The 22400-nt window shown below is 38.5% G+C and overlaps 1 protein-coding gene across 1 annotated transcript; it reads right to left on the bottom strand.

Annotated features, from left to right (window-relative positions):
- Window positions 1-1760: 1760 nt before the first annotated feature.
- On the bottom strand, window positions 1761-8579 carry LOC146375745 (uncharacterized). The gene is made up of 7 exons (XM_084947492.1): window positions 8067-8579; window positions 7720-7987; window positions 7317-7463; window positions 7127-7203; window positions 6041-6147; window positions 5175-5620; window positions 1761-3587 (listed from the first exon to the last, which is right to left on the bottom strand). The coding sequence occupies exons 1-7, from the start codon at window positions 8396-8398 to the stop codon at window positions 3282-3284; spliced, it is 1683 nt and encodes a 560-aa protein (XP_084803618.1). The 5' UTR covers window positions 8399-8579; the 3' UTR covers window positions 1761-3281.
- Window positions 8580-22400: the final 13821 nt, after the last annotated feature.

Genomic DNA, 22400 nt, shown 5'->3' on the forward strand with positions numbered 1-22400 from the left:
GAAGATGTAGGTAACACCAGACTGCAGATGACATCTCCTGGTTTCATCTTCATGTTTCCCTCTCACCACATATCCAAACCGATATCATGACCAGCAGCTTTACAGCTGTGGCTCCAGCAAACATCAGCTGATACTAGAAATTAATATTAAATAAATTCTAACAACAGCTGATCAAGCTTAAACGTGCTGCTGTTGTTTAGCGCGACATCCGCTGGTTTCCTCTTTCTGGCGCAAAGTGGGCGATAAATAAACGAGAGAAAAGCCGATCAGCTGATCATTGATCAGTTTCATGATTGAAGTAGAAACAGGAGAGGCAGGGGGAGAGAATGAGAGAAGAAGAGGCAGCTGTGCAGCGTAAACACAGAATAACTCCAGCTTTGTGTCTTTTTCATTGTAGCTGAAGTCCGGGACAAACTGTGTTCCTTTTCACCTCAATACGAAACGCGTAATATTTTCTCTGGATACGAGACGATTCCGTTTTTACGGGACAGTTGGCAACTCTAATAATTAACCTTATGAACAAAATAATGTTCAACATCAGTAACATAGCACCCACCCAGCTGTATAGAAACTCCGTCATGCTAGCTAGCACGCAGTACGAAAAAGTCAGCATAACGAAAATAAACTCCAACTAATATTGGTTCATATCTGACCCAGATGGACTGCAGGTTATAACTTCTTACCTGAAGTTCAGTTCACCTGACACTCTCGGACCAGCGGCCGCTTCGGGTCTCTCCTCTTGCCTCCCTTTTCCTTCATCCACCTGCTGGCTTCCACCACTTGCTAATGTTATTGAATCTGTGGAAGCTCCGCGATAGCCACCACACGAAGTAACGAATAACGAGCCTATCTAAATCCCAGTAACGAGTAACGCGTTCCTGGTTTTGGCATAATAACTAGTTACCGTGCTCGTTACCACAATAATAACGTAGTTACTGTAACGCGTTACTTAATAACGCGTTAGTCCCAACACTGGTTTTTAAGTACAAAAAATGTATTGGTTTGTTTTGCTAGTGATGCTTGAATGGCTCTACATTGTTTGTTTGTTTGTTTTTTTGGTTTGTGAACTTGAATTGTTTTATGTGTGTATTGTATACGAGTATTGCATTGTATATAGTTAAACAACTTTTACAACTTTACTACCTGGAATGATTGGGGAAGCCAATGCAGAAGTCCCTTAAACCTGTATTCTATCTGAAGGCCACCAGATGGCAATAGATGTGGTTGTGAAAAAAAACTTCTGGTTCTGTTGAAGTCTAGTGGAAAGTGGCTCTGTCCTAACCTCTGTAAACACTTTCATGCTGGGTTTATCAGTTCAGTCCCTCACTTGAATCATTTTGAATAAAAAAATCAAGTCTATTTTGTAAATCTTGGTGATATAGTGTTTTAACACGGAGGACTATTTGTGCAGAAAGACCTGGGTGAACACTGTGGGTAAATAACCCTTGGCTTCCTTTCTCTGTGACCTCAGTAAACACTTCCTTCAGAACTTTAGAGGCTAGTTTCATATTCTATTGAATAAAAAAAATGCAGTTCACATTATAAATTATGGTCATTATTAGAGTAAGAAACATGGATTACCCAGGGCATGCTCCTGGGCTAATGACTGGTCGATTACAAGTTGTGAGCATCAAGAAGTTCTGCATGTCTTTATAGAGTCATTAAATCATTATTCATGTAATACATCAGACAGCATATCATTTCAATCATGATCTAAGATGTTATTTATTAACTAATTTACATTTTACATTTCCACAACAAGAATACTAGATGTCAAGGACAGTCAAGCTTCATCAGTATTTTAATCAGTATTTAAGAACATGTTAATGAGCTGTTTCAAAGCCAACAAAGTTGGTTAGCAAAGTACGTAGATTTTACCACCATGCAGTATACTGCACATATATAATGGGCAAAATCAAAATATCTTCAACAAAGAACTTCTAAATACTGAAGAACTCTCATCTCTGAATTCCCAGTTTCAGAGGCACTCATCAGAATGAATTGGGTCCTATGGAGTTGTAGTCCAAAATAAAGTTAATTTTATGAAAATTGTAATGTTTTCAATAGATGAGGTTGAAAGACGAGTTAGGCTTCCATTTTTTATTTTTAATCGTACTAAAATATATGTATAAGAAACATAAAAAAAAAAAAAACAACTTAAACCTCAACACCAACTACCATTTTGATTTCAGGTATGAAACAAGCACCACCAAGGATCACCATCATCCACTACAACCAACTGTTTCTCATACGTACATGGAAGTTTCTGTTGTGATTTGAGGACTCTAGACAAGTGGAAGACAAAAGAAGTAGTGGCAGGTCTAAAAGAAGTAATGTCATTAAGATTCATCTACTGTTCTCTGAAACTTCATCAGATGTGATCCGAGTGGAAGGGTGGCTGTCAAAAAAATGTACTCTTAAGGAAAAGAAACAGGGGGAAAGGGCTGAGGTGTGCCAAATTAAACAAAAACTAGACTAAAAATCAGCATCCAACGGTCTCACGGAGTGAGGAATCCAAATTTGGAATTTTTGGTTCATCATTTGTCAGTATGTAGAAAACATAATGACAGAGGTACAACAGCGATTGTTTACAGCTATCTGTAAAACACAGTGGGGTCTCAGTTTCAGCCTGTGGTGCAGGGGACCATGTTAAAATTGATGGAACACAGAAAAGAGGGTTCAGATTATCATCCGCCATGCACAACCAATTGGAGAGGGTCTAATTGGCTAACCACTTTGTTTTTCAGCATGACAGGGATCCCAAACACACTGTAGATGCAGTAAGTCTTTTAGACAGTGTGGTACGCTTACATTTGGGGTGAGCAAGAGGTGAGACCGAGAATACAGATCTGTGCCGAGTGGTTATCAGATTCTGATTACAAATGCAAAACAAATGTATTTAGATTTATGTTCTTTGGAGGGGAAAACTAACAAATGGAGACAGCTCACATTGTTTCAGACATTGTGTTGATGTATTTTACTTTCGTTATTTGGCAAAACCTCATTCACAAAGCAACATGAACCTGCATTAAGGAGGCATTAGATAAGCATATAATGCATCAGACAGCAGAGTTTCTATAAAAACACACCCTAGAATATTGTAGGGTGTATTTTGTTGTAATGAAAAGTCTTTGTTACCTGTTCATCAAAGCTGCTGATGACTTGTGAGATACACAACCATTCCTTATGAGTTTAAAAGAGCACCAAATAAGGAATTTAGAAGGTTTTGGAAACAACCTCAACAACCACATGCAGGGACACTAACAAGCAGCAGAACTCCCTCACAGGTCAGTAGACTCCCACTGTTCTTTACTTATCCTGGCTCCAGTCACTTCCTGCTCTGTCTTTTCCTCCATCTTAGGCCATGTAAGCCAATCTGGGGTGAGATATTTGAAACTGCCACTTGCTGCAGGAACAAATGAAAATATTGCCGGAGAGGAGAAGTAATCCCGACTGCGGATGCTTGGACAGCCTCTGAAATCCAATCCGGACTGGCCTTGTGGGTTGAGGTAGTGGGCCGATGTTGCTAAGAAGCTGGAATTAGGATAAAACAGAAATCCTCCAAAGTGTGAAAGGCTCATCAGGTCCTGATAACAAGAATAAGATAGATAGAAAAGATTATCCGAGGATCATGGACAGCAACAGCCCAGGTCAAGAGTCGTTTTCAGTCCAGAAAGACTGAAAAAAAAAAAAAAAACGTACAACACACATAATGCTCTAGCAGTGTAAATACATTACATGATTATTTATTGTATTGTGTATTATTTTCAAAAAACCTAAAAGTACAGTAGATCAAGTAATAATAGGAATGGCTTTCATTTTAGTGTTAATTAAAAAAAAATTAAAAGAATTCCTACTTGTACTTGTCTACTCATTTTTCCAGGGGTACATAAATGCAGGTAATTCTGCAACTATAGCTATTCAGCTATATAGAGTATCTATATAGACGCATTTTTTAAAAATAGAAAACTCTGCAAATCTCTTTGGAAACCGTTTGAAATACTAAACTAAGGCATATCCACAGCCTCTGGAAACTTCAGGTAAGAAAGTAGTTCAAACAATATGAAGTTAAGTCAAAAAATACAGATGAAGACAATTTTCTCAGTCATCTATAGCATGAGTTAAAAATAAAACATGAGGGTACTTACAGAATGTAAAAAGCAGACACATTCTTCATTAAACTTACAAGTAATTATGCTGTAATTTCTTTAAAATAATCCTTTTGATTTGAGGAAAAATACTATTTTTTTTAATTTAAAATTATGAACAACATCCATCCATCCATTCTCTTCTATCCATCATTTTCAGGGTTGCAGGGTGAGGGAGGGGGTGGGATGTCTAGTTATGCACAACTATGAGACATTTTAATAAAAAATTTACAACTTTGAAAATAAAATCTGACATCCTACTTTTCTGCTCTTCACTACATTAATTAATGGGCTATATTTACTTAAATTAGGATAAACAATGAGACCACAGTAAGGTAACACACTAGTTGACAATGAGTTATCCTTTCCAACCTTTTAGGTTCCTGTGCAGACAAACCAGCTATATACGTTGTTAAAACATAACCAGTGCTTTGTCCTTTGTGTTTCTTTTAGTATTAAATGTGGAGTGTGCCAGTCTGTACATGTATGACCGGTCAGAAAGACTCTTCAAAAAGTTGCAGTCACATGAGGGTCAAAGCGCCTCTCTCCAGCCTTTGGAAATACATTCTTTGGAAATGCTGACTGCATTTTTTAACAGATATAAGACTTGTTGTGCATTCTGGGTAGTAAGCACCTTAAAAACATGACCAATGGAAAATGCACTAAGTTTTGCTATAAAAACACTATTTGTGCTTCATGTGTCTGTTCATATTTACTCTGTAGTTGAATGAAAGTAAAAAAAAAGATAAGTAAATAAAGTATAAGTTAACAGTTAAAATAGGCTAAATCTGCACTTTTTACAACAATTAAATGCTACCTACAGTAGTATGCATAATAAGTATTAAAACACACCATTCTTTAAGTTTGATTACTAATAATACTTCCTATGCTCTAAGTCTCATCATGTGAGCCTTAATGCCTCACTTTGACAGGCACTTAAAGGCTATGGGTGCCCTAATGGTTTTCTGAGGTTATGCAGAAGTCATTTGATATAGCTTTCAAATTGTGTTTTGTGTTGCTATGTACCTGTGCCATTGCATGTTGTTGATTAATAGGAAGAGGAGTCAGTGCTGGACTCAATCCACATGGCACTACTCTGTCCACGTTGGCACAGCTGTGCCAGGTGTTCAGCCGAGATGAGTGGAAAAGGCCATTTGAAACACTGGGATCCCACAGATATCTGTTTAATTCTGGAGAATAAGCACAGCTGTATGCAAAACCGGTGGAGACATCAGACAGTTGTTCTGTCTTTGCATCTTGTTTCTGGCAGCGATTTGCTTGGTCAGTTGTTAGGCTGCTGACATGACTTTGTCCGAGGTCCACATCTTTGTGGATCCTGGCTGTAGTCTGCATGGTTGCTTCTGTGATGGAAACCTTTGGCTCTGGTTCTTTTTCCTGGTGTGTTTCACACACCTCTTCTCCAGGAAGCTCCTCAGAATTTGTGTCCTTATCACTGTCACTCTCATGGGGATCTTGCAAAACCAAAATAAACAAGAAACAAGACATATTCATGCTTGTTCAAATGTCAACAAAATTCCATCGTAGATCACTGTCTTAACACAGCCTATAAATATTGAATACAGGTTAAAAAAATATATATAGGTCACTCATATACAAAGTTAGTTTAGCAAAGATAATTCAAGTTAAAATATGTTTAACTTTAAGTGTACTTATTTTTTTAATCTTCTATTAAGTGTATATATACTGAGCCAATCATATCGTATTAACAAAATTAAAATACTACGAAAACTGTGAAAAGTCAACGGTAATCATGGTCATCTATCACGTTTTTAAACCCTTTTCTTAGTTCTGTAAGCTTTTGTGTTTTTTATAGTGTAGGGGTTGCACTGACATTATGAATACTGCGCAGGTGAAGTGGTGAATTCGCTCACCTGAAGACTTGGAATTGTGTGAATGCTGTGGAGAGTCTTTTACAGGTTCATGTTTCACGTCAGTCAGCTGTGTCTCTTTAGAGCTGTGGGATGAGTGTTGTAGTTTCCTGATATAACCAAGAAAAACACAATAAGAAGAAAAAGGTCACCCGTATCATTGCTGAGTAATAGTGACTTGCGGCAGTTTTGTTCAAACTGACATTACTTTGGTGTTCAGTCGTAAAAAAATGGAACTTCCGCAGTTTTGTTTTGTTTTTAACTCAGAAGCTCAGAAACAGATTTTATGTGTGAAATTTGTCGTCCTAGAGTAAAAGAGACATTCTGTAAAGCAAAGCATGCAAAGACACATTTGACCTTTTTTAATGGGAAGCTGAAATTTATAGTAATATTCTGTAAACAAGATTAGTGGCTTACTGGGAAAAAATGTTCTTCTAAAGTAACATTAATTTTTTTTTTTTTTTTTACAAATACTGATGGCTGCAGTTACCAAATTGAGGCCAAAGTGTCTGTGTTTTTTCAAGAAATGTGGGAATGTTAGCACTGAGTTCATAATTATACTCTGTGATTACTTCATGAGGTTTTAGATGCACATTTGACTCCTCGAGCAGTAAAAAGAATTGTCACAGCTACCTGGATTCAGATTTCTTTTAGTAGAGAACACTCTGAAATTGAATTTCCAGTTAATTAAAACTGCACAAACAAAATAGGATAAATAACACATAAAAAATACACTTGAGGAAATTTTGTTTAGGTTTTGTTTTGTATTTTCCTAGATGTCTCTAGGAAAGAATGAAAAAAAGTGTCCATAATGCTATAAGTAAAATTAATTGATAACTTTGTTTATTGTTTTAACTTTGTTTGAGAAAAAACAGTTATATAAGCACATGTTATCATGTTATTGGCATGATGTTTAATTTTTTAATATCATTGTTATCACCAATACATATAATTTTTGGAGATAATTTTCATTTACTCCTTTTTGTACTTCTACACAACCACAACAAGGTACTGCAGGGTTTGGTTTCATATAGAAACAAACATGTACATAGTATTTTCTTTTTTCGTAACTTATAAGAAATAACTTGCCTCTTCTCTCTCCTTCCATTGCCAGTATCTCGGAATCCCTTGGCGAAAGGATTGTTGTCTATTTTCAGCTGTGTGATCTAATATTTGATACAACAACAAAACAACAACAGATAGAAACATTTCTTTATGATTGCAGACTCAAAGTCTTCACCTTCCTTTCCACTTTGTTCTAGGGAAGAGAATTCCTTACCTTGTCATTCTGGTAAGCTGTAACTGCGATGAATTCAGTCTCAGAGAACACATATGTCCTAAAAGTGCAGTAAGGGAGCGTTAGGATGTCGTGTGCCTTTACTATATGAAACCTGGGCTGGTACTTGTGCATCGAGTTGAGAATTGTCTGCAAATGAAAAGAATTAGAAAAACTCAAAATTGGAAGCATAGTGCATAGCAAAAATAAAAGGAAAGCGTTAGTAACACTTAAGTGAAAACAATTTCCCAGCACCCCCAAGCTACTTTACGCATTGAGCGAATTTACTGGATTTCTGTGTTATTGCTCACTAAAAGACCATAAACAGCACGTCTTGATGCGCTCTTTGACAGCATGGTGGTTGTTCAAAGCCACCTTTAAAACAAGGTGTTAGGTGAAAACTTACAAATCCATGCTTGTCTGATATGTTGTTGGTTAGTTTCAGCTTGAGGAAGTTGACCACTTTGGACATCCACTGCTCTCCCGTAGCCGGACTGTCCGGGTGTATGTACATGCGTTTGGGCATCTCGGGGTCCGCCTTGCCCGCCACCATCCAGCGTGAGTTATGGAATTTATATCTACAGTCATCAGCTGCCACGATGTCCATGAGGAGAATATATTTGGCTTTTCTGTCCATCCCCGTGCACCTGGCCCTGAGCGGCGGAAACATACGTCTGCGAGGAGAAGAGACCGTGACAGGAAGCACGCATTCATCAACACCTTTCCATTCATGCGTAAATGTTAGAAAATTACCTCCCAGATTTTGTAATGACCATTTCTGTTCCGCATTTGTGGAACTGTCTCCAAAGCTCACTGGCTTCTAAATAAAGTTTGGGCTCATCTTCTGCCGTTTCCTCGATTTCCACAAGTTCACGAGGCCGAGAAAATAGCGCAGAGCTCTCCGGCGTAGATGTGCGAAGGATCGGATCTACGCTGGAATCCAGGCTTCGGTTTGGCGGTCCTCCCGTGGATGCAATTGGGAACAAAGTGAATCCGGACAGGAGAGTCGCGCGGGGAGCCGGATCTCCTCCTGGAAAAGTTTGAGGCACCGCTGCTGAGACGCACAGCTCAGAGAAAGTGCGCATGGTTTCCAAAGAGAAACTTTATTAGGAAGACCTTACACTTTTATGCAAAATAAAAACAGTTGCACATAAAAAAAAAAATCAGCAAAACGTGTTAGAGGAAACAGCTGTTATACTTGTTTATCAGCCGAAGGTCCACTACTCTCTAATGCCTCCCAGCTTGTGTCGAAGCCGATTTGCTTATTGACACGTTTGAACTCCTTGTGACACTCGGCAGTGGGTGGGGTTTATTTATGTGGAGAAAAGTGCTGTCCTAAGTTGAGTGAAATTCAACTTTATTAATCACAAAACAAAACAGCACATTACACACGAACAACACTGAGATATACAAATAACCCCGACTTGGCTCACTTTAAAATTATTATTATTTTTTTAAGTTGCCATTTATAATACAGCACCAATATGCAACATCGCCATAAATATGAAATTATTCAAAGTGTCACTAAAAATTACAGTTTTTTTCCTAAATAATTATTTTCCTATTTTATACTATTTTCTTATTTTAACACAAATACGGCTGTGACACAGGAGCAAAAAAGTATTTAAGACACTAAAATGAGTGTATTTATTTGTGATTTACAGTTACCCTAATCACGTTATCATTTCTATAAAATTATATTTAAATCATAGCATTTTCCCGTATTAGGGTTAACTTGTAGAATTCAGAGTTTAAAAAAGGGGATTAAGAGGTTAAGAATCCAATAATGGATCTGTGAGATCGCATCTTCTGTAAAAGATCATTTATGAGAAGTAGCATACAAACACACAAAAAATGTATAAAACCTTGATTTACAAGAGAACTCTTTTGTTCCATTCTGTGTTTGAGTTGGGACAGGTTTTGTACTTGAGGGTGTGATTTGTCTGTATAAACCTGGTTTCTGGACTTCAAAATGGAAGTCCAGAAACCAGTTTTATACAACATTTGGTCAAATTTGGACCAGAAGGTGGAGTGCTATTAGATATCGGCTAATTATATGGGTACAGCACACACACACACACACACACACACACACACACACACACACACACACACACACACACAGATGAACAGCAACACATGATATAACGATATATTACAACGTGCTGTCTATTAAGCACACCCATTATTCATACACAGGGACATACACTCCTAGGAAGATTGGCAGCTATACTAAATGTTTTCCACTTCAAGGCACAAGAAAACTGTCAAAACGTCTGATTTTATAAAGTTGGTCACGCTTTCTACAGATTAATTAATTAAGTGCATTTGATTATCAGCTCCTGGTTGATACTTAACTTAATTCATATGGAATACATGTAGTTAGTTTTTCACTCACTGCTTTTGCATTTTGCTAATTTTTCTGTTAAATACATAATAACAAAGTGTAATTTTTTTTCTGAGGACCTGATAAGGACCAGATTATGTTTGATTATGTTTTCATATATAAAAAAACTTCATCATTAAATTCATATAGTTCAAACAGCCAAATAAAACACAACAACTGAACTTATCAAAACTGTAGCACAAACTTCTTGAAAAAACTGTACTGCGCAGCAGGCCATATTATTTTCAGGTATTCCATTAAAATGCTCCAAAAGGCACCAACAACACAAACCCAGTGGAGAGGTCCAGTTCAGTGACCCTGATTAGTGGAGGTGAGGCCTAGCAGACCGCTACCAGCTACAATTGCCTGTATCTGGACACCTGTCAATCAAAGAGGCTTTTGAGGCTCTCCTTTTTTTCTTTTGTCTTTGGTACTTCCATATTGGTTTCATTTGTCAGCTCCACGATTTGTCCATTCAGCCTTTTTGTTTTTTTACATTGTAGTGTAAAATCCATCTACTAATTAGAAGGTTGGTTGTTCAATCCTCGTCTGCTCCAGTCTGCATGCCAAATATCTGTACGAGATACTAACCCCAAGTTCGTCTCCAGTGCATCCATTGGAGTATGAATGTGTAGGAATGTTAGACTGAAGCACGTACGGAGAAAGCATAGAAAAAAAGCGCTTGTGTGAATGTGTGTGAATGGGTGACTGAGGTAAGTTGTGTAAAGCGCTTTTAGTGCTCAGATAGTGTAGAAAAGTGCTAAAAGAACCAGTCCATTTACCCATCTATGCTTTCTTCAAGTTTTCTGCTGCATCATGCGCTGTTTCTTTTAGGGTTTTTTTTATAGCTCAGGAGAAATTGGAAACACATCTTTACAGTGGTGCCCTATATTGACACCACAGACAGTGAGCTACTTGATCAGAAAGGCAAGTACCTCAGACATGCCATAGAGGTTATCAGTGGAAGTTTCTTCAACAGGTCTGGGAGCATGAAGGACTGCATGATATCTTTGTAGGTGCCAGTGAATGCACAGTCCTGACAGTGAACCCTGAAGGTGAAAAGGTTTTGGGAGAGGAGCTCTCTAGATGGCATCATAAATGCCTTTTGATAAAGCAAACACTGACTGACAACATGGCTTCTAGTCTTCAAAAAGGAAATATTCCAGATGCTCAATGGTGCTCAAAACACTAAAACACTGAAGTGTTTCTAAGAAGAAAAAAGTCAACACTTTTATCATTGCTGTGTGTGTTGTTGTGTCTTATAGTGGGCCTAGGTGTCTAAAATAAACTGTTTTAGCTCTCGTCCCTTTGAGCTCATTTTCTTCCAACTGTCTCCCCTCGCCAACAGAAGGTTTAAACCACAGTATAAAAGATGGACATAGCTTCTGGGTCTGAACAGTGAAGGCAGCATGGAAGTGCCTTTAAACTGCATTCTTTTTGATGTCTACCAAGAGGACGATAACTGTGGTTGCAAAAGACTTCCAGCCCTATAAAAGTCTATGGGAAAACAGCCCCCTGGTCTGACCTTAGTAAACTCTTCTCTAATGGGTTTATGGGCTCACTCACTCATTTCAGGTCAAATTGTATAAAATATAAAGTCCATTTTGTATAACACAGTCTGTCTTAGATCCTGCATTTCGGTTTGCATAGAGGTATACTCAATATTGTTGGCTGACTCAAGGACCCTAACCTCCACTCCCCACCTCCTATAAACACTGTAACAAACACCATAGCAGCACCACTAGTGAAATCTGTGTAACAAACAAACCTTCTGTCTTCCCACATCATTGCCATGCCTTGTGGTTTCATTTGCTCCACTGATGTGGTCTCTCTATACAGTGCTGCATGGGGACAGTGTGGGAGGATTCGGCTCTGTGGAGAAGCAGCCAGTGATTTTCCCGGCTGGATTAGACTCTAGATTTGGTTACAGACTTTTTATTGCTCAATGGTCCATGACACTGCAGGGAAAACTTTGTGTGAGTGAGGGCGGCAGGTTCGGGATACAGTTGTATCACACGTGTGTACAACACAGGAGGGGCTGGACAGCATGTCAGCATGAGGAGATAGCATTGAGTATAAAGTCACATAACATAGTTGTGTGTGAAATTTTACTGTATGTAGTCCTAATACAAATAACAACAACAGAAACATTATTAAAACCAAAGTTCTTGAAAATGAAAATTGTCCTTTACTAGAAGTCCAGTTAGTCCAGGGTAAGGGGATTTTAAGAAGTATGTCCAGCTGACAGAGACATTATATCTTTGATGTCAGAACCTGCAAGACATCCAAGACAAGGCAGCAAGAAAAGGCCACCAGCTGACCATTATTCAGTGATGAAATGCTTGCTGGGGGCATTTTTTCCACTTTTAAGTCAAATATATAACTTAGTTTTAGGCCACTATGTCTCTACAAGTTAATAACAAACTATTTGACAATGTACAACTGGTGCTATCAAAGACTGTGGCTAATTCAGACCGCTGAGAGTAACATTATGTTTGCAAAAGCCCTCAGTAGTTACTGTAGCCTACTAACACATTAGCATTAACTTGCAGCTGACTAGATGTAGAACAGGATTGCCAACTGTCCCGCTATTTTGCTCAATTTACGGGACATCCCATATAATGAGCAAAATTAGTTCGCCCCTTATTCTACCTTAAATGTCCCGAATATTGACCATTACCTATGATGTCCCCAACAGATGGCACTCTTACAAATACCAAATTAGATTTGACCACAGCTGTATCAGAGGAGAGCTTGTGTCCAGTCACAACCATCGCTGACGGCCCATCACACACACCAAATGTGAGGAGTAATATGTGATTTGTAAAAATGTGGTGGCATTTCGTCTGTGTAGCATAATAAAGTGGGTAACTGAATCCTATATTTACAATATTTTGTTTGGATATTTTTTGCTTATTTCTCAAAGGAAATGGCCATGTGATTTCGGTTATCAGTTATTTTGTTTTTCTTTAATGTTTTGATGAGGTATTGATTAAACTAAATAACATTTTACTGCATTTTTATTATATTTACACAATGCCCAGCTGGCTGTGCATTGTTGCAAAAAAATTTGGCAATGTACAATAGCCATTTGACAAAACCTTTCTAGTATTTTTAGTGAGCTAAAGGAATTTTGCTAGCATTTCGTCTCATATTTACATCTCTGAACTGTTTTGTGCAATTCTAATGTTTTTTTTAAAAAGGTGGTCAAGAAAACACAGCCAGTGCAGTAGTGACCTTTGAATTACAGCTGGCAATATAAAAGTCCAACTGGAGCTTCACAGAACTGCATGATGGTTTTGGGCTGAACTTAAATGAAAAGAGTTAATCTGCACTGTTTCATATAGTAGTGTCATCTAGCTGCTCCACCGCACTGTTGAACAATCATTTTAGGTGATGCACCACAGAAATAATAAGATAGATGCACTTGTATCTTTGTCAGTATTGCATAGGTCCAGATGGGCTCAAAACTTGATGTTTTGTAACACTAACATATGCACTCCGTATCGTTTTAAACTGAAAACCATTCATATAAAGGTTTCAGTGGAAACTTTTACCTCTCTAGGTGTATGATCATTGGGGCATTTTCAAATTGTAACAGATATATGCAAGTTTATTTTCCTTAGAACATAAACTATACCTGAAGCTCAGTATTCTGTGTCTGATAGTGTGCTACAACTTTCAAGTTGTTGCCTTTGATGAAGCGGTAAGGCCAGTTTTCCAAAGGCAACACACTGAGGTTTGTAGTACAGTGAGGATTCTGCTGTGAAATCAGGAAATGCCTCACACTGGACCTTTTGTTACAGCTTCCCCAAGATTCTTTGATCAGATGCCTAAGTAAGCACACATCTTAACCAGAGGTCATTCAAGATATGTGGTGGGTGGCAGAACTGTTGATGACCCAGTCTTTTTCTATCAGGGAAGCAGGGGAAAACCCTGTCTGTTCATGGGCCTACTTCAAAGAGTCAGCCAGTAATCTGAAACAGGCCAGAGAATGATGGTAAACAAGACGGCTGGTGTTATTTGTGGGTTTGGCCCATGAGTTGTGTGTGAAACCTGCCACTGCGGATAAACCCACAGATCTCCACTGGGTCACTGCCCAGTAACACACTCTCTGCAGTAAAACATCCACATTGCTGGATGGATCCTTTTGGGTGCCAATAAGGCAAGAGAAGCTTGATGAATAGGGAAAGGAAGTTCCATCACAATAAGCTTAAGTCCTGGGTTGGGTCAGTTTTCAGTGGGGTTATCTGACAGTTCTTCTTTCATACCTGGAACTTACATTACCCACAATACAGATTGTAACATTGTGGCAGGAGATCTGTATGTATAGTCATCAGACCAAATTGACCAAAATTTAATTTAATTCATAGAAATACAAAATCCAACCAGCAAGCTGAAACAAACAATCGCCATAACCTATGTCAGCAACATCCATCATCACATTATCAAGCAGTCAAAGATCAAAGACCCATGCTAAAATATTCATGAACCCAGGTTGAACCCAGTATGGTAAATGTGGGCATATTTTTCACTGGATCAGTAAATTCAAGGCCATCCACACTGACAGGTAAATGTCTGAGCCCAGAACATTAAAAAAATTTATACAGAAGATGTTGCAATAGCCTAAGAAGATGAGAATTTTGGTTTTCCTTTTAGGCTATGTACAGACAACAACCTTCACAAATAAGATAAGGCAGCCTACATGTCATATAACCAGTGTAACCTGTTTCGATCCTATCCATCTCTCCACTCATCCATTATCTTCCACTTAACCTAAGTCAGGTCATGATGACAGCAGGCTAAGCAGGGTACTCCAGCCACAGTTTCCACTTCTTTCTGCGGCATCCAGAGGCATTATCAGGCCATACAAGATCTATAATCTCTTCAGGAGGTTCTGGCTCTATACTGGTCATATCAGCAGGCTGTGGCATGAAATGGAAAATTCACTTTAATTAACATTCACAATATATATCACTTATCAGTCCATGGGTATCTATTTTTATTGATGGTAGGATGGTGCATTGCTGCGAATTATGGGACAGAAACATCTTATGTCCTTTCATAAATGATGGTCTGGTGTGTTTTATGCTAACAGAGTTAATAAGGAAGAACTGAAGCACTTTTCCTTAATATTTAGATCATTAGACCAGCTCTTATGGCTGCTGGATCTTCCAGATCACTTCACTGGCAAAGTTCCTGAGGAACACTATCTAATCGACCATAGCCTTCTATGTCAAAACACAAAGCATGTTGTGGTACTTTTAAAACGGACCCCAGAGAGCCAAAAAGAGTAAAATAATATTTGCGAAATGAAAACATAAACACAGACAAACTTTAGAAAATGTTTTATGAAGACAGAATAAGTCTGACCAAGTTTAGCTGACACATACTCACAGCCAGGAGCTCTGGAAACCCTCCAAACCTGTCTGCCCGCACTGTCTCCCCTAACACCTCTCGTGTTTGGACAGTTGAACGTTGATGAATGGCCTAATGGTAACAGGTTAGTGTGAGTGAACATATTTGGGCTATGGAGGTGGGAGGAATGTAGTTTAGCAGCGGAGCAGAGGTGCTAAAAGAGACAGAGCTCTGAGCTGATATCAAACACACTGTGACCACATGTCTCAAGGTGGCAAAAAGAGTCATGAGAAATTCAAGTTTGGCAAGTCTCCCTTCATTTCATATTCAGACAGCAAAGTGGTGTCATTTTTGGCACCTCTTAACCTCAGTGAACAACATAGAACAGGAGTTAGGTTGCTTGTTTTGCTACATGTTAAACAAGCATAGTTTCAAAAATATTTTTATCTTTCAGATGAACCTTTCCACATTTATCTTGGACCCAGTTCTTCTGTTAGAAGATTTCCATTTGCGTATACCATACAGGTGAAAATTCTATATTAAGGGGAAGATGTGAACCTAACTATCCAATCTTTACCCTAAACAGATCACTGGTGACCCACAGGCTATTAGGACTCTGAAAAGTGTATATAGGAAGTTGGAGTGAACCACAGTTCATGCGTCATGCACTTTAGAGCTTTGTTTTATTCTTTGATTATGGTTACATTAGCCCTGCATGTTAAACAGGACCTTTAAAGGTACCCAGTATGCACGAAAGGTCCTGCCCAACCATCCATAAATGAGGATTTGTGAGAACCTTTTCAGTCATAGCCCCTTAAATACACCATTTACCTGACTGTGACATTATATCTCTGAAGCAGTTCTGTTCCATCCTTAGCACAGCTTCAAATCAAACCAGGAACATTTCAGATCCAAAACATTCATTTTATTTTGAATGAATATTGGCTGGATTCTTTTTGAGTTTCTTTTGTGAGACCTCCTGTTTTTCTCTCCTGCTCTCTGCAGTTTCACATAACTTCTGTTAAAAAAAAACAAAAAAAAACAAACTGTATAGATACATCAGCATGTGTTACTCAAACCATATATAGACTGATCGGCCTTCACAGTTGTGTGAAGTACCTCGATATGGGTGCTAAAATATGGGTCATTATTGGATTGATCGGTCCAGCTCAAATGAGCTTTTTCTCAGAGAAGAAAAAGCTCAGCATTCATGCAGAAAGGAGCTGCATTCACTAAAAAACAATTTCAGAACCTTTGCTGATCCTATTCACTAATTTCAAAGTACATAGGGTCATGCAAATTCTATCTCAAGGATCATGAGTGTCAAACTGATGATGCCTTAACATCATGGTCATATTCTGTTTGCCATATCCCTTGTCTAAAACAATTTAATAAATCTGTATTCCCTCCTTTCTACTCCATTTTTAGGGGTAGAAAATGTTCTTTTCGTTAGTATATTTAAAGTCCATGACCAAGAGTCACAGTCCTGGTTCGTGCATTTGTTAGAGATGTATCTGTAGGACATGATTCAACAGTTTCAGTTCAGGCATTACAGGGAGTGCAGAATTATTAGGCAAATGAGTAGTTTGTCCACATCATCCTCTTCATGCATGTTGTCTTACTCCAAGCTGTATAGGCTCGAAAGCTTACTACCAATTAAGCATATTAGGTGATGTGCATCGCTGTAATGAGAAGGGGTGTGGTCTAATGACATCAACACCCTATATCAGGTGTGCATAATTATTAGGCAACGTCCTTTCCTTTGGCAAAATGGGTCAAAAGAAGGACTTGACGGGCTCAGAAAAGTCAAAAATAGTGAGATATCTTCGAGAGGGATGCAGCAGTCTCAAAATTGCAAAGCTTCTGAAGCGTGATCATCGAACAATCAAGCGTTTCATTCAAAATAGTCAACAGGGTCGCAAGAAGCGTGTGGAAAAACCAAGGCGCAAAATAACTGCCCGTGAACTGACAAAAGTCAAGCGTGCAGCTGCCAAGATGCCACTTGCCACCAGTTTGGCCATATTTCAGAGCTGCAACATCACTGGAGTGCCCAAAAACACAAGGTGTGCAATACTCAGAGACATGGCCAAGGTAAGAAAGGCTGAAAGACGACCACCACTGAACAAGACACACAAGCTGAAACGTCAAGACTGGGCCAAGAAATATCTCAAGACTGATTTTTCTAAGGTTTTATGGACTGATGAAATGAGAGTGAGTCTTGATGGGCCAGATGGATGGGCCCGTGGCTGGATTGGTAAAGGGCAGAGAGCTCCAGTCCGACTCAGACGCCAGCAAGGTGGAGGTGGAGTACTGGTTTGGGCTGGTATCATCAAAGATGAGCTTGTGGGGCCTTTTCGGGTTGAGGATGGAGTCAAGCTCAACTCCCAGTCCTACTGCCAGTTTCTGGAAGACACCTTCTTCAAGCAGTGGTACAGGAAGAAGTCTGCATCCTTCAAGAAAAACGTGATTTTCATGCAGGACAATGCTCCATCACACGCGTCCAAGTACTCCACAGCGTGGCTGGCAAGAAAGGGTATAAAAGAAGAAAAACTAATGACATGGCCACCTTGTTCACCTGATCTGAACCCCATTGAGAACCTGTGGTCCATCATCAAATGTGAGATTTACAAGGAGGGAAAACAGTACACCTCTCTGAACAGTGTCTGGGAGGCTGTGGTTGCTGCTGCACGCAATGTTGATGGTGAACAGATCAAAACACTGACAGAATCCATGGATGGCAGGCTTTTGAGTGTCCTTGCAAAGAAAGGTGGCTATATTGGTCACTGATTTGTTTTTGTTTTGTTTTTGAATGTCAGAAATGTATATTTGTGAATGTGGAGATGTTATATTGGTTTCACTGGTAAAAATAAATAATTGAAATGGGTGTATATTTGTTTTTTGTTAAGTTGCCTAATAATTATGCACAGTAATAGTCACCTGCACACACAGATATCCCCCTAAAATAGCTAAAACTAAAAACAAACTAAAAACTACTTCCAAAAACATTCAGCTTTGCTATTAATGAGTTTTTTGGGTTCATTGAGAACATGGTTGTTGTTCAATAATAAAATTATTCCTCAAAAATACAACTTGCCTAATAATTCTGCACTCCCTGTAGTGTGGTTTACAGCTGAACTGTGTATGCAGACGAGTCTGGCAGCAGATAACCTTTGGGCTGTGGGGATGAGTGTGGGGGTTTAAAGCCGAAGATTCTCAAGGTGATGCGAAGCATTCTTCACATTTCTCGGATCTTCAGATCTCTGGAAAGAGTCAAACAGTTAAGATGTATTTGCTCATTAGGCAAACAACAATACCCATGAGAATTTTTTTCTGTCTTCAGGTTTAAGGTGAGTTCTCTGAAGGTTAAAACATTTGAAAAAATAGGTGAAAAAAATGTATATATGTCATTTAATCTACAGCTTTTACTGTAAACAGCTGCAAGCTTTTGTCCCATCCTCCCTATTTTCCTCTCTGTGAAGTTCAGTCTTGTTCCTGCATTTCTATAATTCAGCTTTTATGTTCATTTCCTGTGTTAGTTGGTAGCTTTTTGTCTCTTGTGTCTTCTGTTTAATTATACTTTTTCCCATCTCATTGTCTGGATTGTCATCCCTTGTTACTTGTTAGCGAGCTGAAACAACCACAGACACACAAAGAAAGTTGTTACTAACATGGAATAGGACATATGTAGATACAAAACTTAAACTAATCTAGGAGTCATGTTAATGGGGTGGACCGCTGTCAATTATAGGAAAACCCAAGGATGTGTCATATCAAGCCAGGGTCTTTAAACCCATCTTGACTTCTAACATCCAAAAGATCTTACTATTTATACTTATATTACATTTATTGTTTTTTTTTTTTTCTTAGAGTGTACACAGTGATGCAGAAGTAATTTAAAGTAAAGCCAAATGTATTTATTTGCTTCCAGTTCATTCTGCTCAGACAGCAAATTTGACCAAAACCAGAGAGGTTTGTTAAAAAAGAATAAAACAAACAGAAAAAAACAACAGGGCCATAAATCAGTTTCTAAGAATGTAAGTGAAAAAAGTGAATGGGAAAGAGCTTTGGAAGGAAGAGGCAGAAGGCCCCTAGAAATCAATTTTTGTCACTTTAAAACTATTGAGAGGTGAAAGATGGATTGAAGGCTGGACATTAAAGAGAGCTGTAACTGTAAAACAGCTTCTCTCTTGATTAGCTCTCTGGCAAGTGATGTTCTTTAAGTGAGCTCCACCCAAACATTTCTCCGTCATCACTTTATGTCTGTGGGCATACGGAATAAGACTCTGCTTCAAAGAGTGTCTAACATTTGTATGAAAGGCTACTGGAAGGTAATGTGAAATGCCATTTAAAATTGTTTAAGAAGTACAGGGAATTATGAATATTATATTCCATGTATGAAAATAGATTTCGTTGTGGAAGCACAATGCAAAAGATGTCACCAATGCATCACCCATTGATTAGTAAAGATGTCAGTAAAACCTTGAGCTGGTTTTTCTACTTTAGACACTTTGATGTTTTGAAGTTGGGTACAGGAGACTACATGCTCATGGGCTACAACCTTATGACTGACACGTTGTGGAGCATACCCAGTATAATCCTCCTTTCCGACAATAATAAACGGACTTCATCTTCTTTATAATATGGCAGCTGAGACCCTAAAGCGATTAGGAAAGTGTTTTTTGTGACCAGATGCTGACCATGAAAAATAAGGCTGGTTTAAGGCATTTCTACTTTTGCTTCACTTTTCATACCTGAAAGCTACACCTATCAATTCCCAGGTCATCATGTAGAGCAGGTCATCTGCCAATCAGCAGGGTGAAAATTTCATCTTGGGCTGCTCCCTAGGTGTCTGTGAATGTTAGACAGAAAAGCACAGACACAGAAAAAAGTGCTCTTATGAATGGATTAATACTATATGAAAAAAGGAGTTACACCCCAGGACTCACTACTTGTAGAACCACCTTTAGCAGAAAATAACTTGAAGCAATAGTTTTCTCTATGAATGTATGACCCACCACAGCATTTCAATCAGGTTTGAAATTTGACTGTGTTATTTAAACACTTTTGTTATTATTATTATTATTATTATTATCCATCCATCCATCCATTCGCTTCTGCTTATCCTTTTCAGGGTCGCGGGGGGTGCTGGAGCCTATCCCAGCTGTCATAGGGCGAGAGGCGGAGTACACCCTGGACAGGTCGCCAGTCTGTCGCGGGGTTATTATTATTATTATTATTATTATTATTATTATTATTATTATTATTATTATCATTATTATTATTATTATTATTATTATTATTATTATTATTATTATTATTATTATTATATCATTCTGTTCTAAATAGGCTGGTGCTAGAGATCACTGACTGAATTTAACACTAGAATATTTTGGTATATAGAGTAAATTGTTTTTATTACATGACTATTGTTTAAAATTATAAATTATATATGATAAATGTAAAACTATAGTAACAAAAAGGCTACACAAATTACTCCTGTATAAAAAAAAACAGTAGAATAAAAGTAGGATAACAGAAAAATGCAGATTTTTTTGTGCTCTTGGCAGTATAGTTTATTAGTTACCTCCTCCAAGGATGTTGTGTTTTTATTGTCATTTGTTTTGTTGTCATCTTTTTCAGAATCAGAATCAGAATCAGAATACTTTATTAATCCCGAAGGAATTGTATGTCTTTCTTCTTTTTGCTCAGTCTTCTTTAGGCTCGAGTCTCCAGGTGAACCTGATAACAATAAGTGGAAAAGAATGGATGGATATGATTATCAAAACAAAAGCACAATCTAAATATGATTATTTTTATATTGAGCACTAAACTGTTGGGTGTTGCTAAGCAACATAAAAGAATGTGATATCTGTAAATAACAATGACAAATGCCATCAGCCACTCCAATTATCAGAAGTGTTTAAGTGATGGACACCATGGTTATCCATCAGCCCGTCTTTTCTCTCAGCTTGTTCAAGTTTAGAGCCCTACACTGACCATCAGTGCACTTTTCAGGATAATTTACAGAAACTGGCAGACCACTGTTAATTTTCTGGAGTAGCTCCTGACTATGTGAGAAAGTCAATCTTTTTAAGAAGACGCATCCTCTGCATTTGCAAATTTGCTGTAAAACCAAACAACTTCCCGCTCTCTCTGTCTCACACCGGCCAGCAAAGCTGAGTCAATCCCCTGAAAACACTCCATCATGCGTTCTTTAAGGCTTTCTCTCCAGCAATATTTATATATTAAAGTTTAACTGAATAGTTTTTAAAAAGGAATGTATTCGTCAATATGTGATAAATGAAAATATGATCCCTGAGATGGCCTTCTAAATGCCCTCATCGAGGCTGTGAATTAAAGTCAGTAGACGTGTCAGAGTAATCCATCGCAAAGAGAAAATAGCTAGGAAATGAGTGTTTCAATTAAGAAGATGTGTTTTCCTTTTTGTCAGCACAAACGTGGGGGTTGGGAGGGTGAAGCACCTATTAAAGTGTGTCTGACTATATTTCACCCTGCTGCTGACTGATGTGACAATATTGTCTCAGGCCTGTTCATTTGAATAGTGTGAATATTTATGTCCAGAGGTGTTTGCCTGTTCTTAATGCTTGCGCTCTTTAAGCAGGCAGTTATTGTCTGTTGTAAGTGGTCATTTACTAACAGAGGAATGCCCCGCCAGAGGAAGCATTAAGGTCTCCTCATTATTTAATCATTCGCTGCTTCCCTTTGCAGGAAGCAGGAGGCTGGATGTGTCAGGTTAGCTGTGTGCAGGACAGCATGCTCACATCTATTAAAGACAAAGCAGCATGATTGATGCTGATAGCTCATAGCTGTGATGACACTGCAACACATAATATGCTTTTTGGTTCATAGAATCCAGCTGCAGTATGTTGTATGAAGTATGTCAGGTGCATACAGATAAATAAGATAAAATAACAGAAGAAATTATTCAGTTGGGGATGGAAACAGTTTGTTACAGTCACTGACATGATGAAGAAATCGGGGTAAACCAGTGATGAGTAACAGTTTGTTCAGTGAGCTCCTCTACACCACAGATTCAAAAGTATCCATTTTGGAGCCAATCAAAGAGCCAGCCAGTCGATTGGTGTCACCAGTGCTAAAGCACATCACAGCAAAGTGTGCACTGTGCTTGCCACAATTAACTGATATAAAATCTCCATCATTTTACTGCACATGTTGAAGGATCTCACCTTCCTTAAGGGATAAATAGCACCCCTTTGTGTATGCAGCATCTGTGTGAGGCTGTGTTGGTCAGTTTAGCTTGCCCAGGTTCTTGTACTCGTCCACCACATCAGCATTCTGAAGCCATCCTGTCCCTTCCGAAG

Source organism: Perissodus microlepis, chromosome 12 (genome assembly GCF_051167445.1).
Source record: "Perissodus microlepis isolate ML-2025 ecotype Zambia chromosome 12, ASM5116744v1, whole genome shotgun sequence".
In the NCBI taxonomy this organism is placed as follows: domain Eukaryota; kingdom Metazoa; phylum Chordata; class Actinopteri; order Cichliformes; family Cichlidae; genus Perissodus; species Perissodus microlepis.